At 37.3% G+C, this 26429-nt stretch overlaps 1 protein-coding gene across 1 annotated transcript; it reads right to left on the bottom strand.

The window, feature by feature from the left end:
• Positions 1-6782: 6782 nt before the first annotated feature.
• On the bottom strand, positions 6783-25749 carry LOC111862890 (ras-related protein Rab-43). Its single transcript, XM_023848676.1, has 6 exons — positions 25482-25749; positions 21312-21396; positions 15854-15952; positions 14151-14308; positions 12011-12152; positions 6783-8839 (listed from the first exon to the last, which is right to left on the bottom strand). Exons 1-5 carry the CDS (start codon positions 25689-25691, stop codon positions 12045-12047), a joined length of 660 nt encoding a protein of 219 aa, XP_023704444.1. The 5' UTR covers positions 25692-25749; the 3' UTR covers positions 6783-8839; positions 12011-12044.
• Positions 25750-26429: the final 680 nt, after the last annotated feature.

Below are 26429 nucleotides of genomic sequence, written 5' to 3'. Positions count from 1 at the left end.
AGAAAAGAATGCCTATGCAGTATTGTGTCCTGTGAGCACTGTACAATATTTGCCTAAATCAAGATACTGGAAATAGAAATAAGTAACAGCACATAAAACAGGATTTCTTGCTGCTGCAGAAATGGAAATGAGATGATGCTACAAACCCACTTCTAGTACCAAACTTTCAGGACAAATACTGCCTAACCTGAATTCATGGATTCTCAGAAATATTCAGCAGAGACAAATATCAACGTCTTCAGTAATTTTTACATCTCAGTGATATGACTGTGCAGGCCCATAAAGGATTAGTGAACTGCAATGCTCTTCAAAATTCACCCAATAATCAGCTTTACCAAGGACACTTATAAGTTTTTGGATGTTGTAAGGAAGTATTAACTGATGAAAGCATTAGCCTTTCAAGAAATATGTCTACAAAACCATTTACCAAATGGGCATAAAAAATTTGGTCACTGTGTGACAGTAATACTAGATACATGCTGCACTTCAATGTTCATACTGGCAAAGACATAAATCCACATTCAGCTGAAGATGGGTTGACAGCTGAATTATAGAGGCACTTCCAAACGATTCTGAACACAAAGGCTATATACTGATAATTTTATTCAGCATTAGTTGTCTTTTCAAAGATCTCAAGCAGAATGATACCGGAGCTTGTGAAACACACCATACCAATGGAAAAGGGGTTCCAACACCTATGAAAAATGCCAAGATGAAAGGATGTGAACTACCCTAATTTTAGACCTGTCATGATAATGAGATGCTAGCCTTCATTAGGCAAGATACCAGGAGAGTCAATATGCTGTTCAGAGTAAGAAAGACTGGAGTTCCTAAGGTGGAAGTAAATTCAAAAGTGTAAGTCATGAAACCTAATATGCACGTCTAGCGTAATTAACATATGGGCAATCAACTGTTTTGATGATTACTATTCGATATATCCATTTAACCAGAAGAAGTAAAAATGGTATTAGGTCATCTGGCATCTTAATAGAGGTGGCACTGCATATGACCCAAGGGAATCTGGGGGGGGAAGAAAAAGAAAAAACCTCACCCACAGGAGATTCCAGGAAGCTGCAAGCAACACTTATTGTGGGTTTTGAGAGAAGGACAGCAAAGAAGAGGGGATATCAAATTTCATCTCCTCTTGATCTGAGGCTAACAGAGAGGCATTTTCCTGCACCATATAAAGATAAAAAACACAAAATTAATTGCTCTGGACATACCTGCAAATGGTATAAACAAAAGGAAATATGAACTTCAAGCATAAGCCACTATATACTTCTGTTCACATGTCCAGAAAAACCAGGAGGGGGAGCGTGAGAGAGAGAGAGAGAGTGTAATTTTATGTTTTCAGAAATACCACATACGCAAAACGCGTATAAAGCAACATATGAGTGTGCATTGTAGGCCATATTCTTCCTTGTGTAAATATGTATATGTACTTGGTTGAGGCACTATGCTACAAGCTGGAAGGTTGTGGGTTCAAGTCCCTATAAGGAGGATTTTTCAATTGACCTAATCCTTCCAGCCACATTATGGACTTGGGGTCAACTCAGCCTCTAACAGAAATGAGTACCAGGAATCTTCCAGGGCGGTAAATTTGTATCTAACATGCTTACTGATATATCAAATACCATAAACCTTTAATATATACAAAGTAATAGTGTTTAAATTGTAGTGAGAGCTGCAATAACAGTCACTATACATAAATTCTTGTGAAGATTTTAACATATATTTTATTTTTATAAATCAGTTAGAGAATATTATACATTCACTTTATAACTTTAAAAATGAAATAATTATTTGTGGTGACATGAATGTTAATTATTTAGAAGAGTCTAGCAGGGTTAAACAATTAAATGCTCTTTTGAAAACCTTTAATTTAGACAATGTGGTAACTTTTCCTACCAGAATTAGCAGACATTCTAGTACTTCCATTGATACTGTGTTCGCTGATACCACTAGATTTAAGAATATTTTTGTATCGCCTTCACATAATGGATTGTCTGACCACGAAGGTCTAGCACTTACCATTGACCTTCCTTTTACATTAATAAGAAAATATCAGTCCTATTCATATAGGAAAATTAATACATACACTGTTGCTGACTTTTTAAATCAATTAAGCTATGAAACTTGGGACACTGTTTTTTCTACTGATAATGTTAATGATATGTTCAATTCATTTTTAGACACATATTTGAAAATTTTTCATTCTAGCTTTCCTCTTAAGAGTGTTTGTGCTAATAATAAGAATAAAAAAAAAATGGGTTACCCTAGGTATTGCAACTTCCTGTAAACGGAAAAGAGAACTCTACATAGCATGTAGAGATGGTAATAATCCGGATCTTAAAAACTATTATAACAAATATTGTAAAATTTTATCAGCTGTTATTAAAGAATCAAAAAAGCTAAACTACGCTTATAAAATCAATAAATCCCTGAATAAGAATAAAACTATATGGGACATAATTAAACTTGAAACAAATAGAACTAGTAGTGCAGATAAGGCTATAACTTTAAATATTGATGGGATCTCAATCACCAACCAACATGTGATAGCCAATGAATTTAATAAATATTTTCTATCCATAGCTAAAAATATTAATATTGATCATAATGACCCTAAATCTCAGAAATTAGATGACATTACTCCCTTGCATTATTTATTGCAGTCTTTTAAGACTCCCTTTCCAAACATTAACCTAAAGTTCTTATCCTCCAATGACGTTGAAAAGGTAATAAAATCTCTTAAGACTAAAAATTCGTTTGGATACGATGAAATATCAACCAAATTATTAAAAATTAGTTCACCTTTTATTAGTTCGCCCCTAACCCATATTTGTAATAAATCGATATCTTTAGGAATCTTTCCGGATCGCTTGAAATATGCAGTTGTCAAGCCCCTTTTTAAGAAGGGAAATAAATCTACTATTTCCAACTACAGACCTATATCTATTTTAAGCTCATTTTCAAAAGTAATTGAAAAGGTCTTGTACGATCAACTTCTGGATCATCTTAAGAAATATAATATTTTAGCAGATGAACAATTTGGGTTTAGAGAGGATTCCTCAACCAATAAAGCCATTTACAAATTAATTAATGAATCCTTGCAAGCTTTAAATAGTAAACTTCCAATAGGTTGTATATTCTTTGACCTTGAGAAGGCATTTGATTGTTTGAATCATGATATTTTATTGTCTAAACTGCAATTCTATGGTATAAATGGTAAAGCTAAAAAATGGTTTGAATCATATCTTAACAATAGATATCAGAGAATTCAAGTTTGTGAAAAAGATTCTAATCAAACTACCCATTCTTCTTGGGGAAAAATAACTGATGGTGTTCCTCAAGGCTCGGTTTTAGGCCCGTTGCTGTTTCTCATTTATATCAACGATCTGCCCAAAATCGTAATTAACAATGCTATATCCATTTTGTTTGCCGACGATACAAGCGTATTAATTAAAGGTTCAAATTCAGAAAATCTCCATATTAATATGAATAATGTTTTTAATCATTTATATAAGTGGTTTAGGACAAATTTGCTTTCAATAAATATTAATAAAACTCATAGTATGCAGTTTAAAACCAAAAATAAACTCACAACCGACGTAGATATTGTTTGTAACAATCGTCCAGTAACCACTGTGTCAAATATAAAGTTTCTTGGTATAAACATAATGGATACACTCAACTGGAGTTCACATGTGGAATGTATAATCCCAAAACTTACCTCAGCATGTTATATGATGAGAAGTATTAAACCATACTTGCCTCTAAAAACTTTGAAAACAATTTACTACTCTTATTTTGGCTCTGTTATGAACTATGGTCTTTGCTTTTGGGGAGTCTCGCCTCATAGTATAAAAGTATTTAGAATGCAGAAGAAGATAATTAGAATTATGATCGGCTGTAATAGTAGAGTTTCATGTAGAGATCTCTTTCGGAAATTGGAAATTTTGCCTTTGGCTTCACAGTATATTTTTTCACTCATGCTCTTTGTGGTTAATAATAAAAGTCTCTTTATTCCAAATTCACTAAATCATAATATAAATACAAGACATATTACAAATTTCTATCAACCCATAGCAAATTTTACGGTATATCAAAAGGGAGTGTATTATATGGGCATAAAAATTTATAATAATCTTCCTTCTTATATAAAAGAAGAGTCACTCAACCCTAAGAAGTTCAAAATTTGTTTAAAGCGTTTTCTTTATCTTCATCATTTTTATTCTGTGGAAGAATATTTCCAATATAAATCATTATAAGTTAATGATTATGCATTCACTAGAATCACCTGTTGATCATCCAGTTTTTTATTAGTATTATTCTAGTCATGATTCTACTATTCTAGTCTAGTCACCTAAGCAATTTCTGTGATATGTTCAAACTGACATTGTTTAAATTTAAACTGCATGTTTTATTAAAGTAACTTATATGACTGGAATCTATTTAATTCTACATGTTTTGTTTCAATTTTTGTATTTTATACTTTTTTATTTATGTATTTGGTTCTTGCTCTATTAATTTTAAGAATAATCACTGTATGGACATGTCCTACATCTCACTTGTATTGTGGACCCATGGAACAAAAAATAAATGAATGAATGAATGAATATGTAACACATTTGAGAAAAACATTTTTTTTTTTCATATTTCTACCTTGAAATTGCACTATTTCAGGGAAATGGTAAGCAAATAATATGCAGTGGAAAGGTCAATTATTTCTTTCATATTAACATGATATTGCACATATATGATATGTATACTTCACTAGTAACAAATGTAAAGTATTTAATTAATTTAATTTAAGTAATTAATTAATTATAATTTCAAAGCTTTGTTTATTTCCTCAGGCCTTTAGATTCAATCTATGCTCACATTATCCTTCTGTAAACAATACACAACTCTTCTAGGTAGGCCTGTTCTTCAAAATTCACCAGGGTTAACACATTTATGCTAATACAGACTAACACAATTTATAGGGGAATAATAAGTCGGGAAACTCACTTCAAATACAGAGTAAATGTACATTTAAAGAACAATTATTACACACGTCAATCTCTTAATACAATGCAAATTTATAGCATGGTAATAAAAGGCATCTGTCCTTATACGATTATTATAACCCGTCAACATTACAAAACTGTACTATTCTGCATTCATTTCAAATGGATTTTTTAAGAACATCAGTACTCGAACTACAAATAGTATTGAATGGTAGGATGATTAGTGCACAAAGAGTTGGAAAGGATGAGGAATGAAGTGGTTGTGACCTCATCTGAGACACTAGCACTGAATTTTCCTGGAGGGACTAACAAACACCATAAGAACCTCATTTAAGGATAGCTAGTCAGCAGTTGTGACACTTGAATCTGGGACCTCCTAAATAAAAATAATGAATACTACCAACCTGCCTGACTTTCTGTGCTCACTACAACAAGTCACTCATTAAACAAAGTAGAAAGCAAGTANAATGTTCTCATGGTATTGACTGAATATGGTGTGATATATAAAAGACTGTGAGAAGTGACAGCCTTGATATACTATATAATGAACTGTAAGGTCTCGTGCAGGCACAAGGTAGCACAGCTGATTGAAGCACTATGCTACGAGCTGGAAGGTCATGGGTTTGATTCCTGATGAGGTCACTGGATTTTTCGCGATTGACCTATCCTTCCAGCCGCACTATGGCCCTGGGGTCAATGCAGCCTCTAACAGAAATGAGTACCAGGAATCTTCCTGGCGGTAAAGGACAGCTGACAACTTCACTGCCATCTAAAAGCCAACTGTCTAGAAAATGTGCGAGCCGTGACATTCCACAACCCTGTGCGCCTCCATTGCCTGTTACAGGGATAGCTTTACCTTACCTTACCTGATTCTTAATTAACATTTGGGAAAACATTCTTAGTTTCTGTGATTTATATTATGACAATGTCAGTATCTAGACTGCATAGCATTAAATGATAGGATTGATATATTATGAACTGGAAAGGATTTGGAAGGAAATGATCATGGCCTTGAGGTACCAGAATTTCCCTGGAGGGACTGTGAAGAACCATGAAAATCTTGAGCCAGGTTGGCCAGTGCCCTGGCTGAGTACAAACCAGGGACATCACATATATAAATACAGAGTATTACTGCTACACCAACCTGCTTGTTTGAATTGTGTTGTCAGACTAATATATTCATATTTGACATGAAATATACCAGTAACAAAGTATCTTGTGGACAAGTGGATTCCATCTCATTCACAACTAAACAGAAACATTACTCTGAAACATAAAATACAAATGCTGGGTTTAACGTCCTAATGGCAGAGACTATAGAGTGTCTCTGAGTAACAAAACCATTCAGTTTGGTGACAGCCAGATATTCTGAGGTATATAACATGTCCATCTTCAGCTTGCTTCCTGCTTCTGATGGTTTCTTGCTTAGCCAACTCTTCAGCCCTGAAAACTTATAACCTAAGTTCCTCCAAAACATCATGGCCTCTTCAAACTATACAGCATTACAACCCAGAACACCATACTCCAAAGTACAAATGTTCACCACTAAATATGGGTAGGAGCAAAATCCCCACTTATCAATATGAGTATTTACAAAGTGATGATTTGTACAGAATCTCTGGAAAAAGTCACTATATTTAGGCCTAACTAAAATCTACATCACACAAACATCCATCTTCATTAATGTATACATATAATCAACATATGTAGCACAGGATATTGTAACAAAGCTATATACAATACAAGGGTAATTATTAGTACTTGTGAAGGCTGCAGGTCAGGTTAGCATAAATCAGGTTTCATGTGGTAGCTGCAGCGTGGCAAAATTATGGGAACTTATTTCAGCAAATGCTGTCCTTAACTGTAAGCAATACTATATTATTATGTCACTGTCCAGCAAACATCTGTATTTCCTTATCTGAATGGTGAACAGCATGTAAACTGTATCATGTGTTTCAATTCCTGTACTAAATTTTATTCCAATGAAATTTTAAGGAAGAGTAAAACAAGGATACAAAATGGGAAGAAAAGAAGTCAACATAATATGCTCTGCAGATGACAGATTGTAGACAAGGAAGATAACCTTCAAATCAGCTACCAATCTATGGAATCAAAACTGCCATAGATGAAACTAATCAATGGTAATTATAAAGAAACATCATGTTGTAAATTAGAAATTCAATATACCATAATTAAACTGATTATGAGTTTTCACCATTTAGGATATGCGATAACTAATAACATAATTTTACAAACAGAAATCAGATGCCAAGCAAATAAAGAAAAGAGAACATCTGGATATTTAAATGATATAATACGGAATAATAAACACTTACAAAGGCCAAAAGAAAGAACATTCACTATCACTTGGCCCATAATGACTTATGCAGCAGAAACAAGACCAGATACCCCCAATTATGGAAACAACTTTGATGAGAACACTGAGAAAAATAGTGAGAGATGAATGGAATGAGCAAGTTTCAAGAAAGGCACCTGACAAAACCATAAAAACTGTAAGAGACTACTTTCCTATAGGTAGACACAGCCCTGGCAAACTCCATGAAAGATTGAGTGACATATTCTGGAAACAACAGCCTGACTTAAAGAAAAGACGAAATTTTAAGTTATAAACAATTACTATGTATCAGTTCACTACAATGGTGTCAGTTTTCAAATGTGTGTCATGTATGATTAACTGCAAATACAGTATAATTTAAAAAACTATATGCAGTAACAGAAACATGAAATTTAAATGGGACAAAAGAAAAAACACAGTACCATTACAGACATATAAATACATATGTGCTTCATGCAATTCTCAACCCTCAATTAGGGGAATGAGAAATAACTTTTAATTTTAAATTTAAATACATGGCACTCGATGACTTAGTCTGGTTCTGTCACTGACAATAATGACATGAAGCAGCTTATATAACTTAATACTCACTTGACTGTGCTACTAAGGTTGATTAAAAGTCTTACTGCAAAATTCTCAGAAATTTATAAGATGTGAGGTTTTCATGGCTCTACAGATTCATATTGTGGTTTTCTGTGTAGGTGGGTACCAACATCTAACAGGAATATATTGCCTCCACCTTCCTACAAATGGTGTCAACTTATCTGCATTTATTTATAAGGAGTCTGACAACACTAGCAGTAACCCAGACTAAAAAGAGCTGAATATTCAGATGACAGCGAATAATGAACTGGAAAGAATTTAAAAATCAGTCATTTGCTAATTTAAGTTACTCTCCTGGCATTTGCTTGGAGGGACAGATGAAAAGTGCAAAAATATGTCAGCAGAGTCACTGTTCCAGCCGAGACAGATTTAAACTGGCTACCTTCTGAATAGAAGACAGAAGCATTATTGTGTAAGGCACCTTGCTTGGTAAGATGATGTCTTTCCTTTTGTGGGCTCTTTTATGATGCTGTCAGACTACAGAGCATCAAATGGTAAGGTGACTGATGCACTGGAAAGGATCTGGCAGGAAGTGATCATGGGCTATCAAGGTACTATTGCAGGACTTGCCTGGAGGGACTGAGGTAACTGTGTCCCTACAGAGATTTGAACTAACCATCTCCAAAATACAAGTCTAGGGTGTTAACAGTATGCCAACCTGCTTAGTAAAAGATAGTGTCACAACCCAGGAACCCACAATATGTAACTTAAAGTTTTTCTATCACTACTATTAGAATGCTTATATTCCTTGTACTATGCATTTAAAATGGTCTTCCTCTTCTGTCATGGCATTCTGTTGCTGCCTCACTATTGCAGTTTGTGTCAAGGCTAGGATACAGTGACAATCTCAGATCAGAACTGCATCACTCTGGAAACAAACATAACGTAAACACTACAAACCAGATTGGCATGGCAGCTTTCCAGCTTTCCACACATCAGAGATGGCTGTAAATACAAACAAGAAATCACTTTACAGAAATAAATTTGTATGTTGTCTTTTTATTTCAAGCAGCATGATAGACAACACATACATAATCTTCCTTTAGTATTTCGTAAGCACTGTGGCTGCATAAGTTAAGTACTGTAACACAGTGTAATGCTGTCTTATATTTCCATCAGCACAACTTTTGTATACATGCATTATACATTAATCATGTACTACGTGTTTTGACCTTTCAGCCATCATAAATTGTGCACAATCACAGCTCACCAGTGCAGCCAACAATGAATGTGCATACCTGATGATAGCTGAAAGTCTGAAACCTGTAGTAGATATTGTATTTAAGCATCGTGTTGCATTAATATACTCTTCATTCACACACTGCACTTCTGCCCACAATACAACCCATTTACTGCCTACCTCTCCTTCTCACTACGTGGTGGTTATACGGCCATCATCAGGTGCCTCTATTTGCTAAAACTGTTTCACTGTGTAGTATGTGCAACTTCTTCACATGTGAATGTGATATCCCCCACTTAAAATAAAATGTACCCTATCAAAAATCATTAATAATCAAATCAAATTTAATTAAAATTTCAATATTTTTGTTTGGGGGCTGTCATCTTTCTATCTGATTATCAGATAGATGTGTACATGTAGTTCCCAATCGTGTTGGTGCAGTATGTGAAACATGTAAAGAATATATTATTATTGTTAATACTGTAAGCGGCCTCCGTAGTCTAGGGGTAACGTTCCCACCTCATGACTCAAGGTATGCGGGTTCAAAAACCTGGCGGAGGTCGTGGAATTTTTAAGGGCAGAAAAATTCAGGGAACAAGTCCTCCGGGAGGGACTTTAAGCCGTGGGTCCCGTGTCGTAGATTTATGGCACGTAAAAGAACCTTATGTCTCTAGGAGACCTCTGAGCAAAATTAGGCCAAGTTTCCTGCCCAACTAGTTTCCAATTCCTCTGGTAGATGGGGGAAGTATCAGGTACCACTGCCAGAAGAGGGGGGACCTCTCTGACAGAAAGGGACTAAAGTATTAGATACCACTGCCAAGTAGAAGGTAGAAACCTTGCTGGCAGAAAGGGACTAGGAACCCCTGCCAGAGGAGGGACGACCTCGCTGACAGAAAGGGACTAACTATTAGATACCACTGCCAGTAAGAGGTTGGAACCTTGCTGGCAGAAAGGGGCTGATAGTAAGCACCAGTACCGGTAGGGTATGGACACAACAGAAATTAAAGGGGGACGCACAATGGACCAGTAACCGGTCTAAGTGCATGGGGAAACCCACGCCCTCAATACAGAATACAGAATAATACTGTTATATTTTGTTTTTCCTGTGTTAGTTTATTTCTTTGTATTCATGTATGCCCCTTTGACTGTGTTCTCCACCCTGCCTGTTAGTAGCATTGTTTTCACTCCATGTATATAGACCTCATGAATATTCAATGTGCTTAATCCTGCTTTATAACATGACTGGGGGTGCGTGTGTTGCTATCTTGTGTAAAACTCATGCCATGTATTGAATATGGGATTACGTGTGTTGATATATGTGTCATTCATACACACATGCCTTTAGTGACTCTATAAATGTGATACCTTACCAAGGTATTCAAATGCTTATTGGTCTAATGGGTGTGTTTAGTTTGAGTAGCTTTATCGTGGCATGTAGTTTTGGGGCTGTGGGGTTCATGATCATGTATTTCCTTCCATCTTCTTTTTGTACGATGTTATTACATTGTCTTAGTGTTTGTTCTATAATTTGTTGGTACTGTTGGGTTGGGTTGTTTATCTTTATAAAATGATTATCTTGTATAAAACTGTTAATTGTGGGCTTGTTTCTTATGTTTATTATTTGTTTCCATCTTTCTTTATTTTTCTTATTGCCTACTTTATTTTTCCAACTAATATCATTTATGTTTCTCACAACTTCATGTCTATAGTAATTTTGTTCTGTTATGTCAAGATTACTTATTGCTGTCTCAGCTTCAAGGGTAATGTTTCAATCCATTTTTAATCTACATCATTACAACACTTAAAGTGTCTTCTGCTTAGATATTCAGACAGGTTCAGCAGAAAAGGAAACCATTATCATTTCTTGTGTTATTAAACCCTGTGCAGAGTTGTATAGTAAATATGAATTAGGAAGTTTCTATCCTTAATTTTACAGCAAAATCTCCTGGCAGAATTTTCATGCAATATTTGGGGAATTGATCAAATATGCAATCTCAAGCTGGAGGGCTGCTGCTGCTGGAAACTGCTTATTTGATCTATTCACAGCTATTCTGCATATCTGGAGGCCATCTGCAATCTGATAATGCACCATGCGGTGGTGGCAAGGGATCCACTTATCATGGAAGTTTAAGCATAATGATTAGAAATTATTCAAACTGTATCACAAGTCCAAACAGTCTTCCACAGCATGCCAAACACTTATAAAACAGCTAGAAACTTCTGTCATGTTCACACTGCTGACATTCTGGGTATATAGGACAGTAAGTAAGTACTCAGCACACTGTACAACAGTTAGCTGCTCACATGTGAAATGTTAACTAAGGGCTCTCCACTGCACCATTCCTCAGTTACAGCAACAGAACTGGGCAAAAACTATTTCTAGGCTAACTAAAATACTCTGCAAATAACCTGCCTGAGTGTCATGATCATATAATCTCATGTGAACTGCTCTGGGATGAAATCTCAGCATCTGCCATGCAAAACCAATGAGACCTGTGATTAATACGCACTATCTTCTTCTTTGCATCTTCTCTTCAAGGAATTTAACAACTAAAAAAATTTAAACATGAGATATTACTGTCTTAAATATAAATTATGAATCTAAAAGGTGGGAACAAAACAATGAAGGCCAGCATTTGAATAGATGTTGGCCTTTTTCTTATTAACACACACACCCACTCTGTGGTTTTGGTCTGCAAGCGAACTATAGCGACCGAATGACCACGACTTGTTGGCAAAGTTAGTGCCAACTTTAGACGATATGGGGTGTTGCGTGGTCAGCGCCATGAATCCCCATGGCTGTTAATTTCGGTTTTCTAGACCATTTCTTATTAACAGCGAAAATAATAAATTTCATACTTTTAATTTCTGGCTCGGAGTGTAAGGCACATTACTATAAATTGAAATTGCAGCCACTGCAGCGAGTCAGGCTCTTCCCTTCGCCAAGCTGCACTGTGTCTTCAGTTGAACCTTCAGGATATGGACGGCCCTCATGTCTCCTCTGTAACATCAACAGGAACTGATCAGTGGTTCACATGGACAGCACTGTAATTAGAATATCTAGTCCCCAACTAAAGTACAGTGTAGCAAACTAAAACACAACCTGGCCTGCTTATAGTAGCAAAATACTTCTACACTACAGCAATTTTTCATACTGTTACAACTATTATTCCTCTAACGCATATTTTAATGTTATATATGTACCAATGTTCCAATTTTCATGAATGGATGCATTCCATGCACACACATGCCTACAGTTGATGGGAGGAGTCATAAAGTAAATTTTCATAAAATTTTGAAATTACATTTAAAATGCAGACAAGGATAAGGGATACACAAATTAGTCTCTAAAAGGCAGTAATGGACCCCAGTTATTTTAAATGAACTGAAAGGAATATTTAATTACACCACAACAGCTCACCCAAATTCTGAGATTGACTACTCATACATATGATAACTGAACTAGACCAGGTACAATGTAAAGTCATCCATGAGCTTAATTAAGCACCATGCTGTGAAGATGTATGGGGAAATGAAGATGTAGCTCTACCATTCTTAACCTCAGCACTAGGTGGGGGTGAGTGGGCAGCTTCATACCCCAGCCCCTTTACCCCCAGGAAGAGCCCATGGTACCCACTGTATTCGAGGCTCGACTGTCCCAGTGCAGGTCCGGATATTGTGGCGTATTTGCTCTATGCAGGAACTGTTGAGCCACAGAGGCCTCAGGGCATGCACACAATGGGAGAGTTGCGGATTGTATCGGCACATCGCTAGGTGACAGCTCTGTGGACGCTTGGATTGTGCAACAGTGAGTATGGGTTACATGACCTCTGCGTTTCCGTAAGTGATGTCACATACACCCACCCACAGAGCTCGTTGCTATGCAATGCTCAGTAACCACTCCACACTAGGCTGCAACGTCACACAACAGTGAAGCAAGGTGTGTTTTCCACTAGTCTGATTGAGGGTTTATAGGAGAAACTGGAATTCCTAAGAAGTCAGTTGGAGTCAATTGAAGTCAGATACGTGTTACAAGAGAAGCATGTGAATGGAATACAGAATATACAGGAGGTCAGCCTGTGAAGTGTGATTTGGAAGACTTTGTGTGTGCTGTGGTGCACAGATATCTGGAGTGAACTGAAGTGCTAGTCCCTGTATTTTAATTATATTTCCAGGAGAGGACTAGTATGTATGCGTGCAACACTGAATTATGAAGTGTGTGTAAATCAGCAATAGCACTGTATTTAAGTGTAATTAAGAGAGAGTTTGTAACCAAGTGCTAATAAATCCAATCATCCAAACTAGAACCCGTCATTTCGTCATGCGTACCATCCTACACATGACAGTATTTTGAACTAACTAAAACAAACTTCATGGAGCCGATCCCTTCCTGAGAAACTGCCAGATGTGCAGCTACTCAAGAACTTCCCGTCATTTTACAGAACTCAAAGGTTCATTACCATAATGTTGTAGTGGAAGAACCACACGCAAGTTTTAATTATGACACATAAGATGAATAATCTTAACAAGTTTTGGTGTGTGTAAATTTATTATAGTTGACAAATACGCACTTTTTAAATACTTTTTAAATAATTTTATAAAGGCAAGCAATGAAATAGATTAGCGTAATTAGGGCACCTGATGATGGCACTATGTTTCCGAAACATGTCGTGAAGTAACAGGTGAAATTGAGAAGATGGCAACTGTATACATATCATGGAAGATTCATTACCATGTTCACAAGAGCTCTCCACTGGTCCCAATCCTAAGCCAGATCAATCTACTCCATATCACCCCTCCTATGTCTCTCTAAGATCCATTTTGACATTATCCACCTACCTATGTTAGTGGTCTCTTTTCTTTTGACTTTCCCACTGAAATCAATCTATCTCCCCCCCACCCTCTCTCTCACGCACACACATGTACAAAGTAGCAATGGTAAAAGCAAAGCACAACTGAGTCAATAATGTAATACAATTAATTAGCAGTAATCACCCACCTTGAGTTCCGTGGCCAAACACATAAAAGCGTCATCAATATTGGTGTTTTCTTTTGCTGAAGCTTCAAGAACAAACAAGATCTCTGGAATGTATTCACACATTGCTTCTGCTTCAGCAAATTCTACCTCCCTTAAACTTTCCAGATCACATTTATTGCCTAGAAAAAAGAACAATACATGTTCTTAACACATAAAGGACCGGTCGCATTATACCATGCTTTTTGCTTTTAAACGTGGTGGACCGGTCACATGATATCATGATTCTTGGACACGTTAGGTTGCAACACACTATACCTGGCTCTGTTGTCATGCAGCTGCATGACTACTGCATAGGAATGTTTGCTTAGTGTTCACTAACATGACCTCACTGTTATCTTAACCCATTCCAAAGGAAAATGTCTTTCGTAGGTCTTCAAGCTGTATGTACCAGCCAGTAAGTTAGTAATGGAATATGGATCAAGGACGAATTCTTCTCCAATGAGCTAGCTTACGTGCCTTGTGTGAGACGCGTAGTGATGGTGACTCAGACAGTGGCAGTGACAGGGGACAACAAAGAATTGTGGCCACAGAGTGTAAAAGTGACAGTAGCTCTGACGAAAATGCGGGTAGTAACATTGCGGGGACAGCAAAAAAAAAAAAACACACACACACACATACAAAAATCTAAGCCCTGATTCAAAATTGAAATACAAAGCATTTCTGATGAATGTGGCAAAGGCCTGGGCTACAGACCAGATGGTCTACCACCAGATGGTGGTGGCAGAACCAGAGTCAGACACAGACTTAGTGTAACCGGGCCAATCAACTCCCACCCCAAGCAGGCCTCATGTGGACCACCCAGGGCAACTCTCGGGTGATACGAGGAAACATACCCTCGTGAAAATCTTGAAGAGTGAACATTCCAAGTGGAAGCATCCTTCTAGGCAATGACGTGTTTGCATAGTTCATAAAAAAAAGGAGTATGACTGTCTACATTGCAAGTTCTGTGTAATGCCACTTCACAAAGGGGAATGTTTCCAGAAATATCACACTCTCAAGCACTTCTAGGCTCATTGGTAAGTATTCTCCAAAAATTTTAGTTCATAAAATTAATTAGGAGATTTTATATTAATTTTTAAAGTGAACACTGCACATGTTAGGAGAGTAGGTTTAATAATGCCGGTCCTCAGGGTGATTTAAATATTTAAATCACCAGTCCACAAAGTGTTAAGTATGAGGGACCCTATGGCAGAGTACCTTTCTTTCAAGCTTGTTAGCAACTCAGCTGCCAAGAAGTTCTCTGCTTTTACAGAATCTGAAGGTGTTTCTGTAATAGGTTTTATCATGCATCCAACAAATACACATAACTGACACACTATTCCCCATACATTCCACATAAGCGGCACTTTACTATACCCAAACTATGACACAATTGTAAAGGATCTATCAGTTATGCTTATATTACAATTTTTTCCTGCATTCTGATAAGACATGAAAACATTACCATTTTCTGGTTTATCTCCTACAAGCATGACAATCTAAGACTGTATTCCAATTGCAATCAGATAATCTAATGAAGATGAACTAATGGTAGCCTCTACTTCAAGATAAGACTATATCTTTCATTGTATATTACAAAATGTTTATGCTTGAAGTGCCCAAATTTACATATGAAACACACATTTTAATTATTATATGAATACGGTGGCTAAAATTTCACCTACCGACAAGAATTAGCAGGACATTTGAGGCAGTATATCTTCGGACTTCTTCAATCCATCTTTGAAGACTAAGAAATGATGATCGCTTTGTTATATCATACACTGCAAGACAGAAAATGAAACTGCATTGCTTAACACATATGTAGGAACAAATTGCGGTAATTATGGTCTGGAATGTGATCACATATATAATTTGATAGATAGGTACCAACGTTTCAGAGGAACCTGCCAACTGCACTAAAAAGTGAGATAACAACAGCAAAAGTAGTGTGTGATATAAGGAAGGGAGGGCTGAGCCCAGAGCTAAGACTGACTCAAGTGTAACTGGTAGGACTGTTTGTCATGAGTAACTTTACATCCAACTTCACCAGTAAGGTTCAAATAAATGCCTTGGTGCATTTCAAGATCAGAGTTCCTGCTAATGGCCAATTGTATTATGAATGAATGATACATTTAAACTGATCTCTCACTTTTGATTTGGTTCATCCAGGTCCGTCACACTAGCAATATTATAAAGGTTAATTAACACCATCCAGTGTGACTGATAAAATGTCTTTTCCTTTTTATTCTTTTATCCTTGACATGTTTCAGTCTTATAGACCATCTTCAGAAGGATATCAATACAATTATAAACCACTATTACAATATGTTTTGTGAATATTAATATATACATACAATGTACACTCATGACTCAACCACCTTTCTTTCTAGATGGGTAACCTGCAGACATGGTGTTCCCCAGGGTTCTCTCTTGGGACCATTACTATTTAATGTTTACATTAACGACCTGCCAAGTACACTAGATGGTTTGGCTCATGCCATTCTTTACGCGGATGATACATCCATTATTGTTTCCTCAAAAGACATCACAACATTGAATCATAAAATAAGTAAAATAATGAATCATATCTATGAATGGTTTCAAAATAATCAATTAGTCCTTAATCTAAAGAAGACGCATGTAATTAAATTTACTATGCCTATGACCATGGACTATCCATTACATGTGGAATATAACGATCAAGTTCTTAATACTGATGAAAGTGTTAATTTCTTGGGTGTGTGCCTTGACAGTCATCTCAAGTGGAAACAATATTCGGATAATTTAATAAAAAAATTAAGTACTGCAATTTTCATGCTTAGAAAATTGCAGCCTACGGTGAGTGGACAAGTTTTACGTATGGTTTACTTTTCTCATGTGCAGGCTCAACTTAATTACAGTATCATTTTTTGGGGCTCTTCTTCATTAATGAAAAGTATATTTACTGTACAAAAAAGAGCATTAAGAGTCTTGTTAAGATTAGGGCCAAGGAGTTCATGTAGGGAAGGCTTTAAGACAACGGGCATACTTACTGTCCCCTGTTTATATATATATTCCATAGTCTTGTTTGTACTCAAAAATCCTGATATGTATCAGGTGAATAATGGCATACACAAATTAAGTACTAGGTGGCATAATAAACTACATGTTTCCTTTGTGAGATTATCTTCCATTCAAAAGAGTGTGCATTTTTCATCCATTAGAATATTTAATAACTTGCCATACAATATACATTCCTTGAAAGACAATATTAATACTTTTAAACAAAGGCTAAAAGATTATCTTATTTTAAATGCATTTTATTCGGTAGATGAATACATGGCATACAGGCAAGCATACACTATTGTTGTCTTTCCAAGATTATGTATTATCTAGATTTGTTATATGACTGCTTTTTATTTTATTATTGTGTTTTTATTTTATAATTCTTGAATATTTTAATTGTTGAGACTAGACTGCATTTTGCAATGTCATTTTGCTGACGAATTCAATAGCCAGTCCGGTTTCCAGACAATGGATCTGTGAAATTATGTATCTATGTATGTACGTATGTATGTTATCATAATACAATTAATCCAAATCTAATATTTTAACAACTACAGTGCTGTGTACTAATACATTAAAATATTTATAAATTACAATTAGTATGTTTAAAAAATGTTGTTACATTTTTTAAACCAAACTGGTTCATGTCCTTTTTATTTCCTCTCTTTGAAGGAAGCTGAAGTTATACCCATTATACATTTGCAGATTCCTGTTCTCCAAACAACAGAACCACAAGGTGGTAGATGCTCCACTTCCTTCAAAGAGAGGAAATAAAAAGGGTATGAACCAATTTTGTTTAAAAAATTAACAAAATCTTCTTAAACATACTAATTGTAGAAAGCCGTCTTCTGGGATGTGGCGCCGTGTAGAAATTGTGTAACAGACATATCAGAGGAACGTATCACCTTCATCTTCAGGGTAGAAGACAAGAAGAAATCTGCGAGCGAACCAGCAGAGCAACAGACTGTGTCCAGTCGAGTAAACACAGCTCTATAAGAGGAGAGAAGGAGTGTGGCTACATAGGGTAATAGTAGAGAGGGGGAGGGGAAGGGTCTGGTGGAATGGCCAGCAGGTTGTGGGCCACAGCTGGTATAGGGAATGTGTTAGGTGGAGAGAAGGGAAAGTTAAATGGAGGGCATTAACCCTGTAGCTCAGGGGCTGCGATGGACCTGAGTGGCCTATAGGGTCTGCCGTATTTTGGAGGTTACTTGAGGGAACAGATGAGAGGTTTCCATGACATCTATCCTGCTGATTCTATAGAGCGCAAGACTGTTCTCCTGAAAAAGTCCCCGATTGCTGAGGTCTGCCAACAGCTACAACCTCAAGGTTCAAGACCACCTAGACTCTACAGGTTCCCGAAGATCCATAAGCCTGACGTTCCATTAAGGCCCACTGTGAGCACTATTGGCTCTCCCACCTATCACTTGGCCAAACACTTGGCTGGCCTACTGAGCAACAACACTGGTAACTGTCCACACCATGTAACTCAATGGAATTTGTCCACACCTTGGGTTCTCTCCATGTCGATCCCCATGACATAATGGTCAGTTTTGATGTAGAGTCACTCTTCACCAGGGTGCCTATAGAGGTTACCATGGATCTGCTAGGACGATATTTTGAAGAAGATATCTTGAGACTCTCCCACCATGTCCGGACCACCTCATACTTCATCTTCAATGGCTGGTTCTATGAACAAACCGATGGTGTGGCGATGGCTTGCCACTGTCTCCGGTCATCACAAACTTATATATGGAGGACTTCAAGGAGAGGGCACTTGACTTGGCCCCACACAAGCCCCACAGCTGGTTTCGCTACGTGGACGACACCTTTGTCATCTGGCCACATGGGCCCAACAAGCTTAAGGACTTCCTGAACCACCTAAACAGTATCCACCAGTGCATTCAGTTCACAATGGAAACTGACACTGAGGGCCACCTCCCCTTCCTGGACATAGATATTTACAGGAGACCCGACCTTTCTCTGGGCCATAGTGTACCGCAAATCCACCCATACAAACCTCTACCTTAACACTGTGTCCCACCACCACCACCCTTCCAACAAGCAAGCTGTACTTTCTGCATTGGTGCACAAGGCTAGAGCTCTATGCAATCAAGACAGCCTACATGCAGAGTTGGTACTTCTGGGGGATGCTTTCAGGCAGAATGGATACAACAACCAGCAGATCCACACAGTTCTCAACCATCGGCCCAAAGACAAACCGGACTATATTCAACCATATTAGCAGAGTGCTGTGCCGGCACAACATTAAATCAGTGGGCCTGCCTCCAAAGAAATTATCTAGATTCCTCTGGCCAGTTAAATATAGCCTGGGACTAAGGACACCTGGTGCATATGGTACCCCATGCGAGTGCGGCAAGGTCTATATTGGGCAGACAGGCCATGCTGTGGACACGAGGTTGAAGGAGCATCAGTGATACATCCGTCTCGAACATCTAGACAAGTCAGCTGTGGCTGAACACAGCACTGATTTGGGACGCCGCATTCAGCTTCAGAATACCCCCATCCTCGCTACCAAGACCCGTTATATGGATCACATCATTAGGGAGGCCATTGAGACTGAACTCCATTCCAACAATATGAACAGAGAGGTGGGGTCTTGTCTCAGCAAGTCATGGAAGCCTCTCATCTGTTCCCTCAAATAACCTCCAAAATACGGCAGACCCTATAGGCCACTCAGGTCCAGCGCAGCCCCCGAGCTACAGGGTTAATACCCTCCATTTAGCCTTCCCTTCTCTCCTCCTAACACATACTCTATACCAGCTCTGGCCCACTACCTGCTGGCCATTCCACCAGACCCTTCCCCTCCCCTCTCTGCTATTTCCCTATGTAGCCACACTCCTTCTCTCCTCTTATACAGCTGTGTTTACTTGACTGGATGCAGTCTGTTCACCTGCTCTGCTGGTTCGCTCGCAGATTTCTTCTTGTCTTCTACCCTGAAGATAGAGGCGACATGTTCCTCCAAAACGTCGGTTAACACAATTTCTACACGGCACCACATCCCAGAAAATGGCTTTCTTCATAGTCACCGCTGTGAAAACCTCAAATCTTACATACTAATTGTAATTTATAAATATTTTAACACATTAGTACATGCCGCTGTAGGTGTTAAAATATTATATTTTGTATTCATTGTATTATAACACTTTATGTATATATTAATATTCACAAAACACATTGTAATAATGGTTTCTAATTGTATTGATATCCTTCTGAAGATGGTCTATAAGACTGAAACATATCAAGGATAAAAGAATAAAAAGGAAAAATACATTTTATCATCCACTCTGGATGGTGTTAATTAACCTTTATAATGATCTCTCACTGGTCACAGAAGGCTCTCTTCCATGGACTGCATAGCTTCCATGAATGTTTGTTACTGGTTACCATTTCCACTCTTTGGGCTGCTATCAACAGTGTTAGCACTTATGTAACAACCACCACCGCCACTACCACCACCATCACCACCACTCTGTAAGATATTAGGCCCTATAACCTGTTACAGTTTCATTGCATCACTTCTGTGGTCTTCCACCTATACATATTAAAAATGTCTCATGATGTCTTGTGTGTGCTTCTTCCAGATATGTGGAGCAGAATATTGGTAGAAATATTATTTCTGATATATCTCTACAGTAATTCACTGTCAACACCAAATTCTATAACCTTCAATGTAGGCATGTCATGCCCCATTGGGAACTACTTCTTATGAGCTTTCAAATGGACCCAAAATGAGCTCTCTAGCTCAATTATGGCCAGAATTATAACAATTTTACAAGCCATGTGATGCCACGAATGTCATTTCTTTAAATTTTTATGCTTTCACAAGTTTGGCAAATTACATTAATATCTGAGTGGATCAGGTTGTAAGCTGTGTTGATTAGGCTGACACAGTAGTGCCTGTGAGGAATTTGATGGGACAGCTACAAACATGTTGCCAAGTATCAAACTGACCAATGTAGTTTTGCTTGCATAATAAAAGGATGAAGACTATCTGCAAGTCAGCAGCTTTACTGAACAATGACACCATATGCAAGCCAAAAACACTTTACTGAACAACAGAGTTTAAGTGCTTACCTATAATGACACCGTTTGCTGATCGATAGTAACTTTGAGTAATGGTACGAAACCTTTCTTGGCCTGCTGTATCCCATATCTGCAGCTGGAAATAAATGCACAACATGAAACCATTTCTTCAGCTTAACAATCACTTTCTTAATGCACAAATGGAGAAATATGCAATAACTTCTACATGTTTGCTGACATAATCTGGAGACCTAAGCAGGCCTTTATAGCCTTAAGCTTTCCCATACATTAAGGTGTCTGAAATTTGAATGTTAATCAATTCACACATTTTGGTTCTCATTTTCTTCAATTAGTGGGGATAAACCAAAATGTAGGAGTTGGCCTCTCATTTCTATATTGCATTTTGTTTAAGAGAACTAGTCATAAAATTCTACTAATTTTACTATGTTGGTGGGGCCCATAAACCATAGATATTACTGACAGCTGTAACTGGCATCACAGATGAAATCACTGCTTTATATGTCAGATGTAAGTAAAACACTGTTTTCAGTACATATTCATAGCATCATCAAATTGTAATAAATGATGACACCACAGAACAACATGCATGCATCAAATTCTGTGTGCAGTTAAGGAAGCTGGTTATGGAAACCTACAAAATGTTTATATCTGCATTTGGAGACACTCTCTCATGCTAAGCAATTTGCACAATTTAAGCAAGTCAGGAAATTATGAAGCAATCACCTCTGGGACTTCAATTTTTTAATTCTAACTACTGATGAACAATAGCCAAAGAGTCCAACAGTTCTCAAGTTGGGAAAATAAACGGCATAAAATATTCCCTTCATTTACTTATCTCAAAAACTGTATGACTTAAGAAAAAAGTGTATGCATGGGCTTCAAGTGTGTTTCATTGACCAATACTAATACAAAAAAAGCTACTATAATTAATATACTGATGTAGCAGCAAGAGAATTACAGAAGTATAAGTAAGTTAGATTTAGTCGTGGTACAGGCGATCTGGTAGGTCAAGGGTGGCAGTGAGCCAGCAGATTATAGTTTTTCTATAAAATGGGAATGAGAATCGTGAATTTGAGACAGGACTTTTGTGCATAAGGCAATCATATGAAGAATAAGTAAACAAGCAACACAAAAACTATTCAACTACAAGAAGCTAAACAATGTAGAAGGTAAAGAAGAGTATCAGGTTAGGATCTCAAGCAGGTCTGCAGCTTTCAAAATCTTATATGATAATGTGGACACTGATAAGATGTACATAAGTCAAAAAGTAAAGCTATTCCTGTAACAGGCTGTGAAGGCCCATAGGGTTGTGAGACGTCGAAGCTCACATACTTTCTCTAGACAATCTGCTCACAGATGGCAGCAAGGTTATCAGCCTTACACGCTGACTGCCCTTTACCACCAAGAAAGATTCCTGGTACTCATTTCTGTTAGAGACTGAATCGAACCCAGGGCCATAGTGGGGCTGTAAGCATTAGGTCAATTGAAAAGCTCCACCTCATCAGGGCTTGAACCTATGACTTTCCTGCTTGCAGCATAGTGCGTCAACCAACTACGCTACCATGTGCCCCTGATGTACATAAGTGTTACAGACGATATCAAAACTTAAGCCAAAGAGAGTCTAGGTTATTACAAATATAAGCAGCAAAACTAACAGGTCAAAAGAAATATGTCACACTGCAATAGTTACAAGATTGAAGACAAAGCAATGGGGATAAAGTGAATAATGTAAGATCTTAAGCTAGCAGGTATTTCAGGAACAAACGGAGGGGACAAAATTAATAGGATTCAAACAAGAAGAACAAGAGTTTAGAGGCATGCATGAATTTAAGAAGGGTTACAGAAGAAACATGATGAAGGATGAGAAGGGTGATATGCTTGCAGATTTTCAAAATACTTTCAATAGGTGGAAGAACTAATTTTGTCAGCTACTGAAAGTAAATGGGANCTTCTTCAACCCTGAAGATGGGGGCGATACGTTCCTCCGAAACGTTGGTTAACACCACATATACACGGTGCCAAATCCCAGAAGACTGCTTTCTTCGGGATTAATGATATTAGGCAGACTGAAATACAGGAAAGCTGAGACATTAGTACCTAAACATAGTTCTCTGGAGGTTTGAACTGGAGCTGGTAAGTTGAAATGACTGTTTTACCCCCAGGGAAGGAGCCCCCACTATCCACTGGATAGGAGGTTGGGTGGACCCCAGAGCTGGTCTGGATGTGGAGAGGAGAAAATTCTGTCAATTAAAAAATCCAATGACCCCACTGGGAATTGAACACACGATATTCTGGCCTGTAAAACAATGTCTCAACAAACTACACTACAATGTGATCCTACTGTCAACTTCAAAACTAATGACATACTTCCACTACATCCCAACCTTGTTAACAGACCATATGTGTATATTACAAAACACTGAATTATTCCAGCAACCCCTACTCCCCAATCAATAGGAAATACAAATTGATAACAACTGAAATTTGGGGGAGGGGGATGCAATGATTGTATTATCCTCAAAGTAAGCTCATCATTAATTAATATAACAAATATCATCTAGTGCACCTAACGTTGTAACAAATAAAATAATCATAAAACACATATGTTTCAGCCACCTTTAGAGGTATCCAATTATAAAAGGAAACTTTAAATGAACTAAATAAAATTTACATAAAAATTTAAATATAAAGATTTCAAACAAATTCTTACATATACAGTTTAAATACATGATTTAATCATTATCTCCATATGTCAAATGCTACCCTCCCTAGGCCATGCCACAGGTCAGGCCACTAGTCACTGGCTTCCCACCACAGTGGCCTGGGTTGATCCCGGGTCAGGTCAGGTCAGGTCATGTGGGATTTCTTGTGGACAAAGTGGCACTGTGTAAGGTTCTCTGCAAATTCTTTGGTTTCCATCACCAACCATAATTCTGCCAGTTTTTTTTTTAATTCACTTAGTGGGGGGGTGGAGTCCAACTGGGTCCACTTGAACGGCGGCCACTGATTGGCCTATTGTATCTGCCCCAGGTGATTATGATGGAGAATTTGGTGGAATGAAGATTGGCAGGTAAAACCGAAGCACTTGGAGAAAACCCACCCCAGCGCCACTTTGTCCACCACAAATCCCACTTGATAAGACCCCAGGATCGAACCGAGGCTGCAGTGGGAAGCCAGCAACTAACCGCTTGAGCTATGGTGCGACCATTCTGCCAGTTACTCCATATTCATTAAACATACTATTACTGCGCTATATAGTATCCATACTGACTGAAAATTGTCAAGCACTGAAAATCTATGTCAAGGATGAAAGATTAAATAAGGAGAAACAAATTATCAGTCACACTAGATGGAGTTCATAACCTTTTATATTTTTTGACATTACCACTTTATTCTGTGTAACATAATATATCCTTATAAAATAAGATGGTTGCAAATAATTAAAAAATGACAATAATCATGACAGAGAGATAGATATTTCTACTAACTACAAGATACGTCATACATCCTTGGTTTAATACTATAAAGAACCTATGGAATCAAAACAAATTACAAATTCTAATTAATTTTGCATTTGCACTGACTTCACAATCACCCAATTTTATGCCACGTTTGCAACTCATTAACATAAAGACAAATTTCAATAAGGAGTTAGTTATTAGCCATAACCATATAGAATCATTAAAAAAAATGTATTATTACGTTACCAGGGGCAGAATATTAAATGATTTGCAAAGAATGAATGATACAAGTCAGTTCACTAAAATACAGAAGAAGTCCAGAAAGTAAGTTTTGAGGTTTTCACGGCGATGACTATGAAGAAAGTCGTCTTCTGGAGGCGATACGTTCCTCCTAAACGTCGGTTAAAACCAAGAATACACGGCGCCAAATCCCAGACGATGACTTTCTTCAAGTCGAGAAAGGTTCACAATTGACCGTATTTAACATTTGAGATACAATGCATCGCGAATTATAAAAATAACTGTTACAGGACTATCACCGTTCATCAGTACAAACCGTATGGTACAGATTACTCAACATCATTGCAAAATGTGAAAGCAACATAACCTTCACTTTACCATTCATTCAACAAACATTCAATATAACACGTGACCCTTCACTTTCATATACGTATTCATTACATTCATTATATCGTATTCATTAAGTATATGTAAAAAAATCCCTTCTTCCGAAACTAACCTTCACCTTCTTGCCATCAACAATTACAGTTTTCATTGAAAAATCAACTCCGATCGTATTACCGTGTCTTTCCACAAACGTTCCAGATTTGAACCTCTGCACAACGCAAGTCTTCCCTGCTCCACAGTCACCAATTAATACTATCTTAAATAAGAAATCAAAACTATCATCACCAGAACTAACTAAGCTATATGATGCACGACCTGACATTTTCACATCATTATCATTACTTCATGCAAGTACTACAAACGCCATATTGCAAAATATCCTGGCGCTCCAGCTTTTCAGAAAGATTATAGAACCTTAGCACAGATGATTAGAAGTACGGATCATTAAATTCTCATACCTAAAAGGAGTTATACCATAATTAGAAACAACGCACGACAAGGACAAGAAAATCAACAACGTTCTTTTTTCGCAGCGTATTCTAAAGCAATATACACGTAGAAAACATACAGTATTACTGCGAGAATCTAAATATACACATAGTTTATTTCGTTTATTTCCCTGAGGAGACCATACATCAATAGAAATAGACAGGGAATATAGTTTGTCTATTCGGAGTTTAACAGTTATGAATTAATTTCATTTTAGACCTTGAGACGTAATTGAAGACGGGCAACGTAATTGGTGTCAAGTCTCATCTGCGACCAACGACCAAATTTTTGTTACTGTCAGACATTTGCGATTTTGTCGATTTGGGGCGCCCTCTCTGACGAGAAGACGGATTTATCATTTACAATGGCCGTAGTCAATAGTAGGTGTAATCTATATTTACAACTTTACATGTAGGTGTTCTACATAGTCAGAAGCCAAGAGTCGTTCCTTGTGGATACATACTATTTAGAGTTTTACATGTAACTCTATTTAATATTGAATATATATTCAAATCAAGAACTACCCACTCCAATAATTACTTAGTAAACTCATTTAGCGGACCTTTCACCA

This window comes from Cryptotermes secundus, unplaced genomic scaffold (assembly GCF_002891405.2).
Source record: "Cryptotermes secundus unplaced genomic scaffold, Csec_1.0 scaffold528, whole genome shotgun sequence".
Taxonomy (NCBI): Eukaryota; Metazoa; Arthropoda; class Insecta; order Blattodea; family Kalotermitidae; genus Cryptotermes; species Cryptotermes secundus.
This window is presented reverse-complemented; position numbering and strand designations above follow the sequence as displayed.

Coding starts and splice junctions, on each gene's coding strand:
- LOC111862890 (XM_023848676.1), bottom strand. CDS start 25,691: ATGTCAGGTCGTGCATCATATAGCTTAGTTAGTTCTGGTGATGATAGT. Junction 15,953..21,311: donor AGCAAACGGTGTCATTATAG/GTAAGCACTTAA, acceptor TCTGTCTTGCAG/TGTATGATATAACAAAGCGA. Junction 12,153..14,150: donor GTTTGGCCACGGAACTCAAG/GTGGGTGATTAC, acceptor TTGATGTTACAG/AGGAGACATGAGGGCCGTCC.